The 19,443-nt window shown below is 50.9% G+C and overlaps 1 protein-coding gene across 1 annotated transcript in view; it reads left to right on the top strand.

Annotated features, from left to right (window-relative positions):
- LOC104531585 (ras and EF-hand domain-containing protein) overlaps positions 1-18,424 on the top strand; it is a 26,597-nt gene extending 8,173 nt beyond the window's left edge. The window contains exons 6-16 of the mRNA XM_010176505.1: positions 1,318-1,505; positions 2,654-2,725; positions 3,558-3,612; positions 7,594-7,673; positions 10,684-10,972; positions 11,145-11,286; positions 11,523-11,604; positions 13,776-13,890; positions 16,021-16,128; positions 16,830-16,906; positions 18,340-18,424. Coding sequence (XP_010174807.1) covers positions 1,318-1,505; positions 2,654-2,725; positions 3,558-3,612; positions 7,594-7,673; positions 10,684-10,972; positions 11,145-11,286; positions 11,523-11,604; positions 13,776-13,890; positions 16,021-16,128; positions 16,830-16,906; positions 18,340-18,424 — 1,293 coding nt within the window. The remainder of the gene's footprint in view (positions 1-1,317; positions 1,506-2,653; positions 2,726-3,557; positions 3,613-7,593; positions 7,674-10,683; positions 10,973-11,144; positions 11,287-11,522; positions 11,605-13,775; positions 13,891-16,020; positions 16,129-16,829; positions 16,907-18,339) is intronic.
- Positions 18,425-19,443: the final 1,019 nt, after the last annotated feature.

The following is a 19,443-nucleotide window of genomic DNA, read 5'->3' as shown; positions in this document are numbered from 1 at the left end:
CCCTGCCCTTGGCCAAAGTCCCTCCCCAGCCTTCCTGGAGCCCCTTCAGGTACTGGGAGGCCACTAGAAGGTCTCCCCGGAGCCTTCTCTTCTCCAGGCTGAACAGCCCCAACTCTCTCAGCCTGTCCTCACAGCAGAGCTGCTCCAGCCCTTGCATCATCCTCGTGGCCTCCTCTGGACTGTTCTAGCTGCTCCTGGTCTCTCCTGTGTTGGGGTCCTTGCCTACCTTTCTGTCTGTGTGGCAAGAAGTTGTCACACGTGGTATTTAAAGGGATGACCTTGGCCCTGTGCTCAAAACTTTTGGGAACTTTTAGGAAATGTGATCTCCTGTCCTGTATTGTGCTTGTGTCTCTAACACAACCACCTAGCCTTGAACCCTGTGGGGGCTGATGCTGCCACCTACTACACTGGTCAGAACTGGTTCCTGGTCCTCCCCTCTGGTTGCAGGCATGAATTGTATCATTTTATTTTGGGGCTGTAAGTTCTCAAGATGGTTACCACAATTTCTGCATAGCACCAGCTTCAGCAGAAGGCCCTGGTTAGCTGGTATGGCTGCCTAGATGTCGAAGTGTCAGTATGATCCTTCTCAAGATGCCCTCTTGTCATCTGAGATGGGCTTGACTGCTGCATCTGTTTTTTGACTCTTGCCCAGAGTACAACAGCCATGTGTGAGGAACCACATCCCTGGCTGAGCACATGACAGCAGTCTCTGAACTTCCCAAATCAGGCTTGTTAGTTGTGCTGGGGTCTGGCATTGTCTAGAGTGCAGTGGTGCCCCAGTGGCATTTAAAAAACATCTCTAGCCTGAGGTCCAGTCTCCAGCAGAAGTAAAAGCCACCCAGTGACTTGACTTTCCAGGTGTGGTGTGAGATCCCCCCTGACACCTCAGTACATCCCCCGTTCAGCTGCTCTGGGCTCAGGCAGCCCCCAGACTGCAGGATGCATTTCAACAGCTGTGCTTAATAAATCTCAACAGACACACTCCTGCTTTCACCCAAATTTTCCAGACCTTCTTTGACCCTCCTTTGCACTCTGATTTCTACAACGCCCAACAGCAGCGAGCTGCTCACGCTGCCTGGAGCCCTTCCTCAGTTATGCCTGGCTGATTGCATTGCTCCCTCCCCAGTGCTGCCATGATGAGAAATAATTGCTTCCAGTTCACCTTCTCGATGCCACTGGTGCTCCTGTAGACCTGAGTTGTGTTTACCTCCCTTCCACCTCATTTATGTCTGCTTTTTCAGCTGTTTTTACAGGTGATTCTAGCACAAATCTCTTCCTCTCTGTGTTTAACCCCCTCCTCCTCCTCTCCCATTGCAGTTGGAACATCAGCTACAGTCTCTGAACTCAGAGCAGCTGGAGACCCGTGTGCAGAATGAAAGGCTCCGGCACCTGAATGAAAACCTGCTGGAAGAGCTGGAGAAAAGCAAATGGGAGTTGGAGGCGGTGAAGGGGCAATTACAGAAGCTCCAGAAAGAGGCCCAGCTTGAGCAAGAGCAGAAGGACAGGTGGGAATGGACAGGGAAGGTGCATCGGGGCAGGGACCCAGGCAGAGGAGGAGGGGTGGGCAAGTAGTTAAAAATCTCTGATTAGAAGCTTTGGTCTCATCAGAGGATTGTCTGTCTCTTCTTGAGGAAAAGAAGTAACATCCCGGGTACAGGGAGTGATCCTGCTGCTTCTCACCTACCTTTAGTGGGAATCACAGAATCCCAGAGTAGCCTCAACTGGAAAAGCCCTTTAAGCTCATTGAGTCCAACCATGAACCCAACACTGACAAGTCCCCGACTAACCCATGTCCCTCAGCACTGTGTCTACATGACTCTTCAATCCCTCCAGGGATGGGGACTCCACCACTGCCCTGGGCAACCCCTTCCAATGCCTCAGAACCCTTTCAGCAAAGAAATTCTTCCTCACATCCCATCTCAACTGCCCTGGCCACAACTGGAGCCCATTTCCTCTTGTCCTGTCCCTTGGTCCTTGGTTGAACAGACCCACCCCCACCTCTCTCCCCCATCCTCCAAGGGACTTGGACAGAGCCAGAAGGTCTCCCCTCAGCCTCCTTTTCTCCAGGCTCAACAACCCCAGTTCCCTCAGCCGGGAACTCAGCACACTTGTGCTCCAGACCCTTCCCCAGCTCCGTTGCCCTTCTCTGGACATGCTCAAGTATCTCAAAAGGGAAAGGAATATGTTAATTGGTATTTGGCTGTAAAAGCACTGTAAAAAACAGAGACATCCCTCAGCCTAAAGGAGGCTTCTTCTCCATGTATTTTCCAGTTCACCACCACCTCTATAAAGTTCCCACAGATCTCACAAGCACTTGTGTTCCTCTTTCTGGGTTTAATCTAATAGTACTGAGCTGAAACATGGGTGTGTTTCAGATCCAGATGGCAGGAAGCATCCTTCCCATCTCTAGCAGCTGAGGAAACTGGAGTGTGAAAGGAGACAATGGGTTGCCTGCCCTCACGTTGGAGGAGAGCAGGAGAGCTGAGGTACAGCCCAGCCATCCCAGCTCCCACAGCAGTGCTGCTTCCTCTGAATCCTCCTAGCACAGGGCAGGCCCTTATCTTTGAGAATACCACGTGTGTCTCAGGGAAAAAGATCTTTGTATTTCCTCTGCTGTTAACTTATTTCCCCTTTGAAAATCCCCTTTGCCCAGGGATGTGTTTAGAGTCTCGAAGAACATGCAGAAAGAGAAACAAAGCCTCCTGCGGCAGCTGGAGCTCCTCAGGTAAGAGCAGGGCTGGGGGGAGATGCTGAGCTCTTGCTCACGTAAGGGATCAGCACCGTGCTTGTTTCCCCCACAGAAAGCAATGGGAGTGAGTTCCAGCAGTGCTCAGACATGGCTTGTTTTTCTAGGTCCAGACAGAGCTGTGCAGTCTGGGCAGCTCTGGCAGAGACAGGCTGTGTCATTTCACCCAGTAATCCCTCCACTGGAGGAATTTAGTCTTTCCTGCTGGCTGAGGGGACCATGTGGAGCCCATTACCTGAGCTGGGATACATGGAAATCCCAACATGTCTGGCAATAAATAACATCTTTACCTGTGTCACAGCATGGTGGGGATTAGAAGGGACCTCAGGAGATCATCCAGTCCAACCCCCCTGCCAAAGCAGGTTCCCACCAGGTTGCACAGGAAAGCGTCCAGGCAGGTTTTGAACATCTCCAGAGAAGGAGACTCCACAGCCTCTCTGGGCAGCCTGTCCCAGGGCTCTGGCACCCTCACAGGAAAGGAATTTTTCCTTAAGTTTGTCTGGAACTCCTGGTGTTCCAGTTTGTGCCCATTGCCCCTTGTCCTGTCACTGGGCACCACCAAAAAGAGCCCGGCCCCATCCATTTGGCCCCCACATTTCAGGTATTTATAGACATTGATCAGATCCCCTCTCAGTTGCTCTTCTCCAGGCTGAACAGTCCCAGCTCTCTCAGCCTCTCCTCGTAAAGCAGATGCTCCAGGCCCTCATCATCTTTGTGTCCCCAGCTCCCTTTCTGTCCTAGCTTTCAAATGTTGGTCTTTATTTCTAACGAGTGCTTCGTTGTGTCTCTCCTGTGTCTTCCTTTGGAGCAGAGAGATGAACAAGAAACTTCGAGATGAGCGCGATGCTTTTGAAGCCAAGAAGCTGGTTAGTCTAAGAAAGAAAATCCTAAATCCCAACCACCTTCCTTTCATCTGCTGCTGTTGCTGTCACCGCTCTGGGGCCTGTCACTTCCACGGGGGACAGTGACCTGAGCTCACAAGGCCTGGCGTGGTGCTTCATACAGACTTCACAGCACCTCTCTGCCCGTGCTAGAGATGAGCACTGATGGTTGCTGGTGCCACCTGCCCGGGTTTAACCCAAAGCACTTTAGCTTGTGACTGTCACATGGCCCTGTGCAGTGGGTGCTGTCTGCTGCACGCAGAGGGGTCTGTGCCTTGTCACAGGGACTGGGCACATGCAAGGAGGGGAGTGAAGCTGGATGGTGAGGAAGAAGATGGATTCTCAGATGTGCTGCTGGCTGACTAGGGGTGGAGGGGCATGGGAGGGTTGTGGAGTTTCTCTGACCGCTGGAGTTTGTGACAAACGTTTTCAGATGTTCCTCTGGGGCCGCTCCCCGTTCTTGTGAACTCTGCTGGGGTGGAGGTGCAGCAGTGAGCCTTGTGTCATAGGGCTAGGAGAAAGCAGGGGACCTCTTTGACACCCAAACAGTCACCTCCATCTCTGGCCTTTTCCAGTCTCCAAGATAAGTACGAATATGTGATCTATTTTTAATTCTTACTAGTTTTTCATGAAAAAGTCTTTGTGTTCCCAAATGTCACTGGCAAGGCTGTTCTGTGCTCTTCTTGGACCCATCTCTGCCACCATGTGTCTTTGCCTGCTCTGCCACCGTGCCCCACTTGAAGATCTGGAAGTAGCTGTCTTGCAGTGAGGGCAGGTGAGGGACTTTGTGGCTGGAACATGAAAGGAAGCACAGGGATTGTGCCCAGGCAGGGGACAAGATGTCCTGCTGGGGGAGAGGCTGGAGTTCTTCTCCAAGTGGAGCAGCAGCTGTGTAAAATAACTTGAGGAACTGTTTTGGATGGAGGTGATTTGTGTGTGCATGTACTTTTTAAATCTTTTTTTTTTTTTTTTTCAATTTTTAAAGCTGCTAAGTGTGTGTGTGCACCAGAGCTTCCTGCTCCCTCTTGGAGAAGCGATGAACACAGTCACTTTCTAGCACAGTCCAGTGCAAGCAGGCAAAGAAAATGGTCTGTTCTCGTCTTTCCATGCATAGAGCTTCATCAGCTTCTGGGTTCCTGTGGGTGGGGTGGGTGGCCCATGGAGACCACGGTGCAGGTATGTGTTTCTATGTGTGCAAAGCTTGTCTGCTTCTCCTCTCTTCTCTCCTCTTCCCCTGCTAGGACCTGCTCAGGGCTGCTCTGAAACACGACAGTTGCAAGTGGACCTGAGAGAGAGCCTAGCAGGGAGAGGCATAGCACGGAGGAGCTGCTGTCTCCCTTCTCCCTGTGCTGGCAGGAGGGATTGGGCAGCAGGGTGACCTCCTCCTGCCACCACTGCTCCTCTGGCAAACCTGCATCGTGCTGGGTGGATGGAGCCTGTACTGGAGTAAGGTTTTTTCCTTTGTCAGCCAGGACATCTTGTTGGCCACTCTGGTTCTGGTCCACAGGAAAGCAGGGCTCCAAGGGATTGCAGAGGTGCTGCTATCATCATACCCCTGCAGAAGATCTGCTGTCCAGCCTGTCCCACTGTGAGGGGGAGAGAAAACAGCAATAATTCCCTGCAGCAGCAAAAAGGAGTGTCCAGCCTTCTGGACGGGGATACCTAGTGTGTGACACACTCTGGCAGAGCCTGTCAGTGCTTTTACAGGCTAAAAACAAACCCAAGGCCTTAATCCCCTCAGTCAGTGCTGGGAGGAGTCGTGTTATTTCTGTGAAATGAAGGTGTGATGCGCAGCGGTTCGTTTGTAGGAGAGATTCTGAAGTGGTTGGAAGGAGGAGATGGGCTGTACGTGGCTAATAGCAACCCAGCTGCTGCTCCATCACACTTCTCGCTGCCCAGCTTCGTACCTTGCTCTTCATAAGAGTTTCCACCCTTGCCAGGCTGGGCAGACCCTGGCCCCAGGGCGCTGTGGGGCACAGTTTTGCCCCAGGGGCAGATAGTAACGTGTGGCTGTGTCTGCCTGTGTGCAAACCGCTGCTGGGTGCTTTAAAGAGCCAGGGGTTGCGGGTTCAGTTTCACACACCTGGCCCATCCGGCTGGGGAGTTCTGCTTTCATGCTGTATGTTGACAGAGCAAATGTCATGTCTGCTTATCATGAAGAGTGTTTTGGGGCTTTGCCTACATTGGACACGTATCTATATTTCATTGATAAAGCAGAATTTTTTTCTATCTCGCTGATAAAGCAGAATCTTTCCCATCCCAAACGCTTGTACACATGCTGTTGTTGTGGAATCCTTGTCATGGTGTGTTGTACAGTTGTGATGTCACGTCTGTCCCTTTCCTGGCCCAGTTAAGAGCCCGGTGTTACCCAGACCTGGCAGGCCAATAAAGCATGGCAGAACCAATGGCAAAACGTGCCCTGTTGTTTCTCCTTTCTTACCCAGGTATGTGCTCTACAAGCTGCTCCCTCTCCACGTAGGGTGGTACCTCTGCTCCGTAGGTGACCTGAAGCTCGCGGCTCAGCTCCAGTGACACAATTTCCTTGTTTCTCTCTGTCTAGAGAGTGCCCGTGAGTGAACCTGCTCAAACCCTGAGAACTTCCCTGCTGGAAAACCACTGGTTGGCTGAACCACAGCCTGATAGCAGTGTTGGCCAAAGGGTTCCTACACACTTGGGGGTCCTTTGTCTTGGAAGATACATGCTCCACAGTTGTGAACCTCTTAGTGCTGGGTTGTTTCTGAGGCTGGAGCTTCTCTTGAACATCAGTTTTACCTGTAAAAATGTTTGGGTTTTTTTTTCCCCTCAAACGTTCCTAGTTGGGTGAGGTCCTCCTGTGGAATCCAGAGTGTCTCCTTTTGTTGGACTGCATTATGGTAAAGGTGTCCTGAGAGTTCTGGCCAACAAAGCAGCTTCTTAATATTTTGCCTTTTAAAATAAGCCAGAGGTTATTGAAGAAATAATCTTCGTAGTCCTCCCCTGGGCTGTGGGCCTGTCCAGAGCTGCCTGCAGGTGTCTGCTCAGTCCAAAGCTGCTGCCAGAGGCAGGTCTGGCAGGCTGCACGCTCTTCTTTCCCCACCTTTACCCCCAGAAATAACCTGTGAGGACGTGTCCAAAATCTCCAGGCATACAGAGCGAGTCCATCTCCCTTTCCCCCAGTACTGGGGCTGCCACGCTGACTCTCACGTCGTGTTTGATGTGTGTGGTTGGAGCCGTTGGCCACTCTGGTTGGGGGTGAAGGGGAGGACTAGGCTTCAGCATGGCATTTTGGGGGGCTGGCAGGTCAATCCTCTCTCTACCACAGCTTTTCCTGTGTGATCTTGGCAAGTTGCTCATCTTTGACTCTGTTGGATGCTGTATGGGGAGAAGAGGGTTGTGAGGGGAGTTGTCCTGCCTTCTCCTTCTCTGGGGAGCTGCTGAGCACTGGCTGTAGGACGTGTGTAGGCTGAGGTAAGTAGGAGGAGAGCATGGAGAGGGACGTTTGTGTCAGAGCATGTGCATTGCCCTTTGCAGAGCAGTCTCCTTCCTTTCCAGTGGTGCACGTGCAGCTCTGGGTGAGTACCAGTAGAGGAGGGGTACTGGTGCCTGCTGAGGAACAGGCAACTGCTCTGTCCCACAAAACATCAGCATAATAAAAAGGCAGGTGGGGAAAGAGAGACTAAGCTGTGAGACCAACTGGAGAACAAACCACAGAAATGAGAGCTCTGGCTGCCTAGAGGAAGAGTTCAGTGTGGGGCAGCACCATTTTGGATGGATTTTGTTGCAAAGAGGAGAGCAGCATCAGTGGTGCCTCCTTGCACGAGTTCAATGAGCTGAAGGGAGAAGAGCAACCCCTGTGTCCACCTCTGCTCCTGCCTGCTGGTGGGGCTCGTCTCCCTGAAGTGGTCTGTAGAGGTGGCGAGTGGTTGAACTGGGGCTGGTTCCTGGGTCCTAATCACATTCTTCATCCCTTCTCTTTTCAACTTCCAGGTGCCTCAGAGCAAAAAGCTGCTGTTGAAGAAAGGGTCAGTGCTAGGCAGTTACCTGCTGGAGGACAAGCCGGTCAAACGGTTAGATGGGCGTCTGTGTCGTGTTGGTGGTGTCAGTCTCTGCCCCTTGGAGTACCTGTCACTCCAGCTGTGTCCTGTGTCTAGTTCTCCCCACCTTGGTGCTGGCTGGTTTGGGGAGCAGGGAGGGGGGTGCAGCTGCCTCTTGGCATCAGGTGGTGTTGGCTCAGCGTCATGCTGAGGATGCTGGTCACTGATTTTCACGGGGGGGGTGGCTCTCTGGACTACTCCTACGTGCAGCAATGGATGAGCAAACCTAAATGCCATCAGAAGCTGTGGGAGCATTCATGGGGTGGGAGTGTCATTGCTCAGGGCCCCGTGTAAAATCATTTTTCTTTCGAGTCCTGGCTGAAAACCAGGACAGGGAGTCATGAGTGCTGCCTCCAACCAAGTCGGGCAGCTCCATTAAAACAACTGGATCATCTCCCAAGTGTGCCAGTTCCTCCTCAGGCACAAATCCTGTTGGCAGAGCCCATATCCCTGCAGCATGGGAGAGGGCAGGAGTTGCACAAGGCTTGTCTTCTCTCTGGCAGCTGAAAGCCCCAAGGAGAGGGCCCAGCTCCAGGTAGGTTCATCCTGCCCATCTCCTCCACAGACAGTCACCTGGCACACCAGACCTCCCCTCCAGCCAGGCCAGCTGAACATCTCTGTGTGGCCAAGGCTTTTTGTCTTTATTTTTCCCCCTCCACGTGCAGACTGCACAGTGGCTTCAGTATCCACGATGCCTGTTTGTCTGAACTGTGCTGGCATCGAGCAGCAGCCCTTGTGAACTCGTTGTGTGACCAGCACCCTGGTATTGGCCAAACGCCTGGTTCTGGAGGGACCAGCCCAGCCCTGTCCTGGCTTCGAGCTGGATCTCCCCTGCAGCTGCTGGCCCCAGACAGGTTTTAAAGGTTGCACGCTTCCCTGTTTGCTATCAGCAGAAGGTTCCACTGCTTCCCAGTTTCTCCTGGTGCCAACCAGAGACATGAGTCATCTCGGAGTTTCTTCCAGCTTCAACTCGCCCTTAATGCTTGCAGTTCTGGTAGTGGCATTTCAGAATTGAGCTTCGGGCTCCTGGGTTCGTGGACTGATGCCAGAGCAGGTGGAGCAGGGCTGATTCTTGAGCCCAGGCTGGGAGGTTTTTTGGCTAGGTGTGAGGCAGAGCTCTTCATGGCTGTGTGACTGACAGATGTGCCATCCATGCCATCAGACAACCAAGTTCTCCCATCCTCCTCCCCAGCTATTTCTTGCAAAGATCCTGCTGGCACAAACCCACGGGGAAGGCTTAACAGGTGGGGAAGTCTGGCAGGGAGGCTGATGTGAGAAGGGGTTTGTTGGTCCTGTCTCTGTCCCAGTGCTGCGTCACACCACATTGCTTGAGAAACATGAATAAAATCCATTAGATCTGGAGTCACTGGTCAGAAAGTTTTGTGTTTGTCCCTTTTTTCCCCATCTTGAAGAGGCTTTTGAGTCCCAGCCCCTCATTGCTGTGACTCCTGCAAGCGCTGGAAGATAAGGACTATTCCCCTGAGCCTGGGAGGATGTCTCCATTTTCCATCGGGAGAGGTTCCAGCTGGGTTGGCTCTGGGCTGGCATTTGGGGCAGATCATAGAATCACAGATGGTTTGGCTTGAAGGGACCTTTCAAGCCCATCCAGTCCAACCCCCCTGCAGTGAGCAGGGACATCTTCAACCAGACCAGGTTGCTCAGAGCCCCGTCCAACCTGACCTGGAATGTTTCCAGGGATGGGGCTTCTACCACCTCTCTGGGCAACCTGGACCAGGGTTTCACCATCCTAAGCATAAAAAAATTCTTCCTTATATCTAATCTGGATCTCCCCTCTTTCAGTTTGAATCCATCACCCCTTGTCCTGTCACTACAGGCTAAAAAGTCTGTCCCCATCTCTCTTACAGGCCCCTTTAAGTATTGAAAGGCCACAATAAGATCTCCCTGGAGCCTTCTCTTCTCCAGGCTGAACAGCCCCAGCTCTCTCAGCCTGTCCCCACAGCACAGCTGCTCCAGCCCTCTGAGCATTTTTGTGGCCCTGATGCCACAAAAGCAGCTGCAGGGAGGAGAACCAGAAACGTGCTCTCCCTTTCACAGAAGTGTAGCTGTGGCAGCAGGTGAATTTTGCAGCCCTCGTGAGGTATTTGCAGGAGTGAGAGGAGAGTTGTTACCTTGATTCCTGCACTAGTAGCAAGAGAAAGGTGTTGCAGAGAGAGGTGGGATGTGCAGCCTCTGAAGAGACTGACTGTGGTAAGCCTCTGGCCTCTCTAATTTGCTTCCAAGTGCAATCTGGTGGCCAATGAAGACAATGGAGATACCTGTGGTGGATAAAGTCTTTTTGGTTCTAAACCTTCTCACTCCCTTCATCTAGTTCTTTAACCATGGAAAGCCAAGGCAGAGCCAAGATGCTGCCTCGCTCCTCAGCAATGATCCCAGTAGCTTAAATCAGTTTTTCCAGCTGTTCTTCTGAAGACTGTCCCACCACTTACCACGTCAGCTCTACCTCCAGTGAACAAAGTGTGTCATCCTGCACAGTCAGCGCAACACCCATTCCCACTCCCACAGCTTGGGTGGGGGTCCTGGCCATTTCTTGCTGTTGAGGCTGGTTGGAAACTTTCTAAACCAACCATCTTCAACCTCATCAGCCAGGTGAGGATGCAGCCCAGGGCAGAGGCAACACCAGGCAAGTTTTTTCCTCTTGCCACCTTTGTATTCTTTGCCTCATTTTTTCGGTACTGGGGGAAATGGGAGGCAAAGAATCCTTGAAAAATCCGGAAGGTGGGAATTTTTATTAAAGTCCATGAAATATGTTGGCACATAGGAGTACCTCATAGCTCAGGAGAGCTGTCTGTCTTTCCCTGGGGGTGCCACTGGTGCCTTAGTGACAGGGAGTGTGTGTATGACACAGAGTCCCTGCAGACGTTGTGTATGTGCTAACTGGATCACATTGGTTGTTTCGGGAATTTGCAACCTCCTCCTCTTCTCTCCCACCCCGCCCCACCCCTCCCCATGGGCTTTAATACAGACAAGTGGCCTCTGCGGACCTTCCCTTCACCTTCCTGGTGGATGTGGCAGTGGAAGAACCCAACAGAAAGAACTGTAAATACTTCCCAGGCAATGGGACGTGGCTGAAGACAGAAGGAGGCAGCAAAAACTTTGGAGAGAAGAGCAGAGATGAGGAGAGATGGTCATTGGCAGATGCTGAGTGGTTGAAGATGACTCTGAAGGGTGATGCTGACTGTAGAAAAAATGCGGATGGGTTAGATGATGCTCCATTGCCTCCTAGAGAACAGCCTGTAGGCACCGAAACCGGGGTGAGTTTAATTGTGGGGGTTCTTCCTCAAATACCTGCAACCAGGGACTTGGGTTTCTCTCTTCCCACCTAACTCCAGCTCCAGAGAGGAGGGTTGCAGGGGTCTCATGCCTAAGTCAAAGTACAGTCTGCAGCTGGGCTTTCCAAAACTGCATCCCTTTCTTCCATTGTAGCTCCAGGCACTGGAACCCACCAGCTGTTCCCCAGACCGCATCTTTAAGGTGGTGTTTGTAGGGAACTCCGGCGTGGGGAAGAGTTCCTTCATCCACCGCTTCTGCTATGACAGGTTCTTGGCTGACCTCAATGCAACCATCGGTAAGTACTAGGGTTCCTGACTCACCTAGCTAAGAAAGGTGGGAAGGTCATCCTGGACACATGGGGGTTTTGACCTTATTTTAGCCTAACTAAAGGTAAAGATGGTCCCTCACCCAATTTTGAATCAATCTTGCCATTTCCCTGAACTCAATAGCGTTGATCTTGGCCATTGGCCTGGCGGTGGTGAGCTGCTCTCTCCCCATCCTGTCTTATGACTGTTGTTACCTTCCTGACAGGTATCGATTACCAGGTGAAGAGTCTGATGGTGGATAACACCCAGGTTGCCTTACAGCTGTGGGATACAGCTGGACAAGAGAGGTGAGCAGCTCCTGTGGGAATGCCCTGCTGCCAGGCTCAGTGTAGGAAACGGGAGGGACGGGAACGAGTATGTGCTCCTGGTTTCTGTCCCTGGCAAAACTGTTCCCTTCAGAAGGACCAGAGAGATCACAGTAGCTATTCCAGTGCTGAACCTGCAGCAAAAGTCTGTTTGGAGGTTTCTAGAAGCTGTGGCTGTGACCTGCATGCTTGTGACTTTGGGTAGACTATCCGTAAATCCCTGGATGGTGTGGGCTTCAAAGCTCCTCTGGCCCTCAAAGCTCTCCTGCATCAGCCTGCTGCTGGGAAAAGCTGCAGGACAGGGCTGCAGGTCAGGACCTGGATAGACATCCTGTTCTCAGATTCAGTTGTGCTGCTGCTGTCCCCAGCTGCTCACCACCACTTGCCATTCAGAGGGTGGAAAGCAGTGTGTGAACCTTTCCAGGTCTGATTCAGATCAAACAGGCTGGATTAGCTTGACCCATGGGGAAGGTGATTTGAATTGCCCTGCTGGACTCTTGTCAGTGAGGTTAGTGGCCCCTTCCAAGGTTCCTTCTGCTGACAGACTCATGGAGTGCTAATCCCTGGTAGAGGAGCAGTGTAGCTGTTTGTGACAGTGAACACAGTTTGAAGGTTTTCGTTTCAAAAGCCTGGGCCATCACTGGATGGTACCAGCACTGTTGCTGAGGATCAGAGCAGCAGAAGACACGCTTGACCCTCATCCACTACTAGAGATGTAGGCCCACCACTACCTTCATGTAAGTCAGACTTTATTTAGGATGCACTTTGAAGTTGAAGAAGAAAAGCTATTTCAAGGAGGCCATTAACCTCAAGAGCCTTCAAAAATAAATACTGGGTATTTGGGGCTAAATATGTTCTGGAGGCAGCCAAGGTCATGGGAATATTATAATCCTAAGCTGTGCCAATAGAGTAACGCTGCTGTCTACCTCATCAGCTAGACCGTGCAGACCTGGTGGGAACATCCTAAGTAGGAGTGTCTATTGACAAGCAAACTGCTTCTCCCCAAATCAGGCTTCATGCTGAAGAAATAATGACTTTGGAGGGTCTTCTAATTGGAGGTGTCCAACTGTGAATAACCTATGGAAGAGATAGAGGAACCCCTTGGAGCGGGCAAGGAGAACTCCTTGGTGACTTCCCTTAGACTGGTGTATGCTACATTTGATGTTTCTTTTGGAGCATCTAGCCTGTCCTGTAGCTCCAGAGCTGTACCTTGACTGCCAAAGATAGAGTCTGTGCTTTCTCAGCTGCCAGAATGTCATGTTCTTATTGCAGGGAGAAAGAACCAGCTTCAGGCAATCATCTGAAGAGTTCAAGATGGTCACTACTTGCTGTAGGTTTTCTTGGTTCTTAATAGGAGAGCTCGTTATCCGGTGCAGGGCTGAAGTACACAGCTCTCCAGTGAGAGCTTGGCACTTGTGTTGCATTTAATCCCATCAGTTTGCAATCAGCGTGGTTGTATCGTGGCCCTGTCACAAACTGCTGACAGATTTTAAGGTTTGGGGTTTGGGTTTTATGGTTTTGGTTTGGTTTGACTTATTTTTTGTAGTAGTTGTTGTAGGAATTCATTGCCAAAATACAAGTCTGTGGTTCTAACTGGTCCCCACAGGACAAAGGAGATGTCTGGTAGGAGTTTCTCCCGGAAACTGTGTCTTAACTGGTGATTTTCTGGATGATGACATTGCTTTATAGATTCAAAACTGGAAACAGGCTATATTGATGATGAGATCTTAATTGCTGTTTTGGCAGCACTGGGGCAGACATTATGCACACTTAGTTTCTCCTGTGGTACGGCTTAGACTGCAGATTCTTCTGGACTCTAGAGAAAGGTCATGTTTTTTCCATCCATTTCCCTCTTTACAGGCAATTACCTTTTCCTATCCCACCTAAACAGGTTCTTCTGCTTCTTTCCTCCTGACCTGCAAAGGTTTTCCTTCCTGCATTCTCAGCACCATGTGTTTGGAAAGACTCTCCTGCCTCAAAGGTGCAAGGGTGTCACCTGTCTGATCCCAAACCAGCCCCAGGGGACACATCTCAGGCACCGGGGCTGCCAGGATCTGCAGAGAGCCTGCACTAAAAGACAGATAATTCCATTTTGTTTCTTGTCATTGCACAGCTGTGGTTCTGAGAGTGCCTTTGGTTTCCTTTGGACTCAGGTTTCGGAGCATTACCAAGCAGTATTTCCGGAAGGCAGATGGGATTCTGGTGATGTACGACGTTACAGCTGAGTGCTCCTTCATGGCAGTGCGGAACTGGATGAGCAGCGTCCAGGTGAGAACATCCCCATGTTGCATTTGTGTCCCTGGCACTGAAGGACTTTGTGTTTGTCCGTCTGCAAGCGCAAGATCTCAGGGGTGAGGAATATTGAACTGGATCAGCTCCATGGGCATTGGGCTCTGCCAAGGGGCTGTTCCATCTCCTGTCCCCCATGGGCAGGAGATCCATGAGGGGCTCTTCCTCTCTTGCTCTCTCTGGCTTTGGCTCGGGCTCTGGCTCTCCCGGGATTGCGGTTTCGGGTCGGGATTGTGGCTCCTGCGGGATTGTGATCTGGGAACGGGCCGGGCTTGGTGGGCGGGTGGTGAGCAATGGCACTGGGCATCATTCATTTGCATATTCTATCACTATTATTATTATCATTATTATTTTAAGTTTTATTTATTTTGATTATTGGATTGTTTTTATCTCACCCTATGAGTCTCCTTACCCTTGCCCCCCAATTCTCTCCCCTGTCCCCCGAGGGGGAGTGAGAGAGCAGCTGGGTTTGGCTGCTGGCCAAGTGCAACCAGCACACTGCTCCAACAGTCTGTCTGGGAGCAACATTCTCCAGTGCCCCAGGAGGTCCTGTTGACCATGGGAAGATGAATTATCAAAGCAGATGCTATAGGTACTGCCTGTAGCAGTCACTTTGGGGCCAGGGGCATCTTGTTGAAGACACCAAAGCCTGTGGTAGCCCATGAAATGAGAGGGCTGTTTCTATGGCAGAAGGTGGTGGGACCTGCCAAAACAGCAGTGTGTGTTTGTAAGAAGCCCACGTGCATTGGCAACGTCTCCTACACGTGGTCACACCACACCTGTGCTCAGGCAAGGAGATCTCCTGGTGTCCAGGCACAGGAAAGGGAGATGGCCGTGGTGCAGTTAGTCTCAGACCTGCAGCGTGTGTGCACAGCACTTCACATGATCGCATCCTGACTCTGCTTTGAGATTTCTAGATGAGATTGAAGCATTAGTAATACCTTGGTTTTCTCCTCTTTTGCTTCAACAGTTGATTTTTTTTTCTCTTATTTTTTATTTGGTTACTGTATATCAATACTGTAGTCTGCCCCCCCTGCTTGTTATTTCCAAACTCTCAGTGAAAGTATTCATCTGTGGCTTGTGTCTGCTTGCAGAGACAAAAAATACCTGTCTGTATAATTCAAATAAGTTGCGTGTAGATGACTCAGAGCTGAAGGGAAATTGTCAAGGGGGGTTTTGTTTTGATTGTGCTGAGTCTCAAAAACAAAGGTCTAAGTGAAATGAATGAAGTGTAAGTTGGAGGTTTCTAATTATTACCTTCCACAGGCCTGTTGGGTTGGGAGAAAGCAAACCACTCAGCTGTTAGGCCATTTCTTTGGTCTCTGAAAGATCAAAGGTTAAGATTTTTCAAAAGCAACCTCCTGATTTAGAGAATCAGGCTCCTTTCAGGAAGGTTAAACTGAGCACACAGAAAATCAAAGGACCTGAAACCTGTAACTTTTAATAACCTCTCTTTTTTTTTTCCTTTCCCCATCTTAATATTTACCTTGCTTTGAGGCTGTTCGGGTGCTGTAAGTCATCCAGTGCCCTTAAGCGTGGCAATAATTTGGAGCCCAGTTCTGCAGTCCTCACTCTGGTGATGTTCTAATGAGCCAGTGGAACTAGAGGGAGTTTTACCAAAGGAATTGCCCAGGAAGAACAGTTCCTACAGGGACCCTCTGCAAGAGCTGGAAGAGCTTGCTTGCCTGGTGGATTTTCAGCGGGGGATGGTTGAGTTTAGAACAGCACAGCAGACAAATAGTACTGCACGTAGGCACAAAAAAATTATTGAACTTAATAAGAAGCTCTGCCTGGCCTTAAATTCTGAACAGCCCATGGGGAAAACTGCTTTTCTTTAGGCTTTTATTTCCCAGAGAGGAACTTAGGTCCTGCCTCCCCTCTCTCAGCATCCCAGCTGTACATACCAAACATTTGAAAGACATTCCCAGAGTTGAAGCTTCCTTCCACAAATCCCTGGGGCTGTTTGAGGAATGGTCCTTTAATAAGCTAAAGGGCCTGATCCTGCTGCCACTGGAGGTCTTGTTTGCACGAGCTGGAACAAGATCTCCTCCAAGATACTTCCCTCCCTCAGCTGATTCTCTAGGGTGCTTTACTCTGTTTCTTTTACAGGAAGGAATCGAGGATGGAGCTGTGGTCTTTCTGCTTGGAAATAAAATGGATGCTGTGCAGAGAGAGACCGGGAATGTGCCCAAGGTGGAGGGGGAGAGGCTGGCCAAGGTGTGACTCTGTGCTCTGCTGCTCCACCTGCCCTGCAGCCTCCCTCCAGCTGGGAGCAGGGCAGCCTGGCTGGTGGGAAGCCCTTCTTGGAGCCATTTCCCAGTATGGTACCTTCCCTCTCCCCCTCCTTCTCCAATGCAAACATGTCCCTCTGGTGCCAGGGAGGATGAGGTGCTGGGGGGGATGTGGCAGACAATGGCCTCTGAAGCATGCTCCAGTATTTCTTTTGAAGCTTGCTGCCTCCTTGCAGTGATGCTCAGTCTTTCTGAGGGGAGCAGCATGGCTGTTTCCCCATTTCTCCCCTAATGCATGCTCTGCCAAATCATCCTGCCTCCTTCCTCATGCCCCACATCTGCATGCCCACTGGTGCTTTGGCCCCTGGGTGGGGGGAGGCAGGTTTCAGAGGTGTTCCCCATCTTCCAGACTCCGCAACACAAAGGTAAGGGAATCCAAATAACCTGGCCACATGTTTTCTCTTCCCAAATAACTCCTGCAGTGTTCCCTTTGGACACTCTGGCTGGAAAAGCATCTCCTTGTCCTGGGTTGGTGAGCAGGGTGTGCTGTGGCAACAGCCACCTCCCTAACCCCAACTGCTCTTGGCAGAGATCCCGGCAGCAATGGTGGGCCGGCATCCAGGGGTGTGGGCGAATGGTGGGGGAAGGCTGGGAGCCAACGTGGGTGCTTGCTGTGCTCTCTGGCAGGAATACAAGGCTGTCTTCTACGAGTGCAGCGCGATGACCGGCTATAACATCATGGAGCCCATGCTGCACATGGCCAGGTCAGTGAACGGGAAGTCACAGAATCCCAGACTGGTTTGGGTTGGAAGGGACCTTAAAGCTCATCCAATTCCAACCCCCCTGCCAGCAGCAGGGACACCTTCCACTAGACCAGGTTGCTCAAAGCCTCATCCAACCTGGCCGAGAACACTTCCAGGGAGGAGCAGCCACAGCTTCTCTGGCCAACCTGGGACACTGTCTCACCACCCTCACAACAAAGAATTTCTTCCTCACATCTCATCTCCATCTCCCCTCTGCCAGTTTCAAGCCATCACCCCTTGTCCTGTCACTCCCTGCCCTTGGCCAAAGTCCCTCCCCAGCCTTCCTGGAGCCCCTTCAGGTACTGGGAGGCCACTATAAGATCTCCCCGGAGCCTTCTCTTCTCCAGGCTGAACAGCCCCAGCTCTCTCAGCCTGTCCTCACAGCAGAGCTGCTCCAGCCCTCGCATCATCCTCGTGGCCCACTCACCCTGGGATGTTTCCCCAGCTGTAGGTGATTGCTGTGGGCTCTCCTGGGAAAAGGGCAAGAAGAGGCGGTTGCCAGAGGGTGACTTTGTACCATGTCACAAAAAAGACCTGGAGCAATGTGCTCTTCCCCCGTGCTCCAGGTCCTTGTCATCTGTGCCTGGAGAACACCAAGTGTAGACTGGATGTTACCGTGTGCAGAGCTTCATCTGGCAGAGCTGGCTGTTGAAAGATTGGCAGTTTAATTTGAATATTTCATCACAAAAACCTTGTGTACGAGACCAGATTTTAAATTGGTATTTTCAGTTTGAAGTCTGCATGCATCTTTAAGCGTTTTTCTACCTTATCTTATTAAGCATTATACAGAACGTGATATTTTGGTGGCAATATATTTAAAGGGAGATAAGACACTGTGTTAGGCTGAAAGAACCTTGCTTTAAGATCTTTAGCAAGCAGTTTTGAAAAAAAAGTCTTTGAAATCTTGCAAGAAAAATATCTTTTTGTTTTCTTTTATCCCTTCACCTCCTGCTGCATCATATTCACTTAGGTGTTCATTAACTGGGATGATTTACTTACTAGCTGGGTAAATCCCATCTCTCACAGCATGTGCCTTCAGTGTGCTGTGTTTCCATGCCCGAGGTGGCCCAGACAGGTTGAAGCAAACAGTCCAGGATTCTGCCACCAGTGTGGGAGCCTCACACAGACCACTCACACCCCAGTCTGGTGCTCTGTCACCTAAGCTGTGCTGTCCCCTCTTGTATGTGCCCACTGTCTTTCCCTGTTCCCTGGAAATTCATGCTCAGCTTCTGTGTGTGCTTTAGCTAGCCCAACTTCCAGAGAAGCCCAGTCTTTGGTCCCTTTTTATGATCCCAACTGTCCTTGGCTGATGGGGAGGAAAGGGCAGAACCAAATGCCTGGCAGGAAGATCTCAGTAACTGGGTTGTGTTCTTGATCTGTGCTGCTTGTTCCAGGTTGCTGACAGCACAAGAAGACAGGCAGAGGGAGAATGCCCTGCAGCTGGAAGATGTCAGCAGGAGGAAAGGGTGCTGCACATGAGGCACATGAATGTGTCAGCAAGAGACACGTGCCAACGCGGTTTCATGAAGCTAGGGTTCCTTTCGAACAAGCCCAATTTGATGGTATCAGCTCTACAGAAACATGGGGAAGCTGCAGCTTTTCCTCATCTGGGAATTTCAAGGCACTAAATTAGGCCAAAATGTGCTGATGAGCTGCACGGTTCCATTTCCCAACGCTGCACCCAGCCCTGGTCTCTGGAGGCCTCTGCTTCTTTGGGTGAATTCAGCTGGTCTTGGCTATGAGCACAAACTGGGCCTTCTGTCTGGAGAGGTCTATTCCCTGTAAGAGGATGAATCCTGGTTCCTTTTCTTTCAGGCTAAGAACTGGCTTAGCAGCAGAGAGTGGACGATAGGGCGGGTGCTGTGCTAAATAGAATTTTAGTGTAAGAAATAAATAAATTATCTTTAAGTTTGGGCTAGCTCTAGGGAGTGATCCATCTGTCTCAAAGAGCAGCATCTCCTCTTGGTTCTGTAACAGCAGAGCCCAGCTGAAAGCCGGCTGTGGTGAGCAGGAAAACCTCCATCAAGGTGATCTTTGTAAGATCCGGATCTTACAATAAATCCCTGTATTTACTGCGAAATTTGGTTTGACTTGCCAATATTGTAGTTAACTGATTCCATAGGTGGCTATAGTATGAACTGCTAAAACGAGTCATCCTGATGGTTTTCTTCACTCTGTTGCCCTAACAGACCTTGTCACTGTCCCTCTCTGGCTGTTTAGAGAACACAGAGCAGTTGCCCTGGGACTCGCACGTGCTGCTGATTCATAACTGGTGGCAGGAGCTCTGCTGCACCCATACAGAGCCTGTTTTAAGGCTGAACGCTGCCTGTTTCTTCCCATTCTCTTACCCTTTCCTGAAGAACCTCCAGCAACTAGGAACTGACTTATCTGCAGCAGTGGGAGATCCCACCTGGACCACAGTGCTTTCAGAGGTACCTGGGCTGGAAGCACAAGGCAGCTGCCCTGCGTGAAACATACCTCGTGATGCTTTTTGTGGT

The sequence above is a fragment of the Antrostomus carolinensis genome, unplaced genomic scaffold (assembly GCF_000700745.2).
Source record: "Antrostomus carolinensis isolate BGI_N321 unplaced genomic scaffold, ASM70074v2 scaffold47969, whole genome shotgun sequence".
NCBI classification, from domain to species: domain Eukaryota; kingdom Metazoa; phylum Chordata; class Aves; order Caprimulgiformes; family Caprimulgidae; genus Antrostomus; species Antrostomus carolinensis.
Note: the sequence above shows the minus strand (reverse complement) of the source record. Positions and strands in the feature narration are given on the sequence as shown.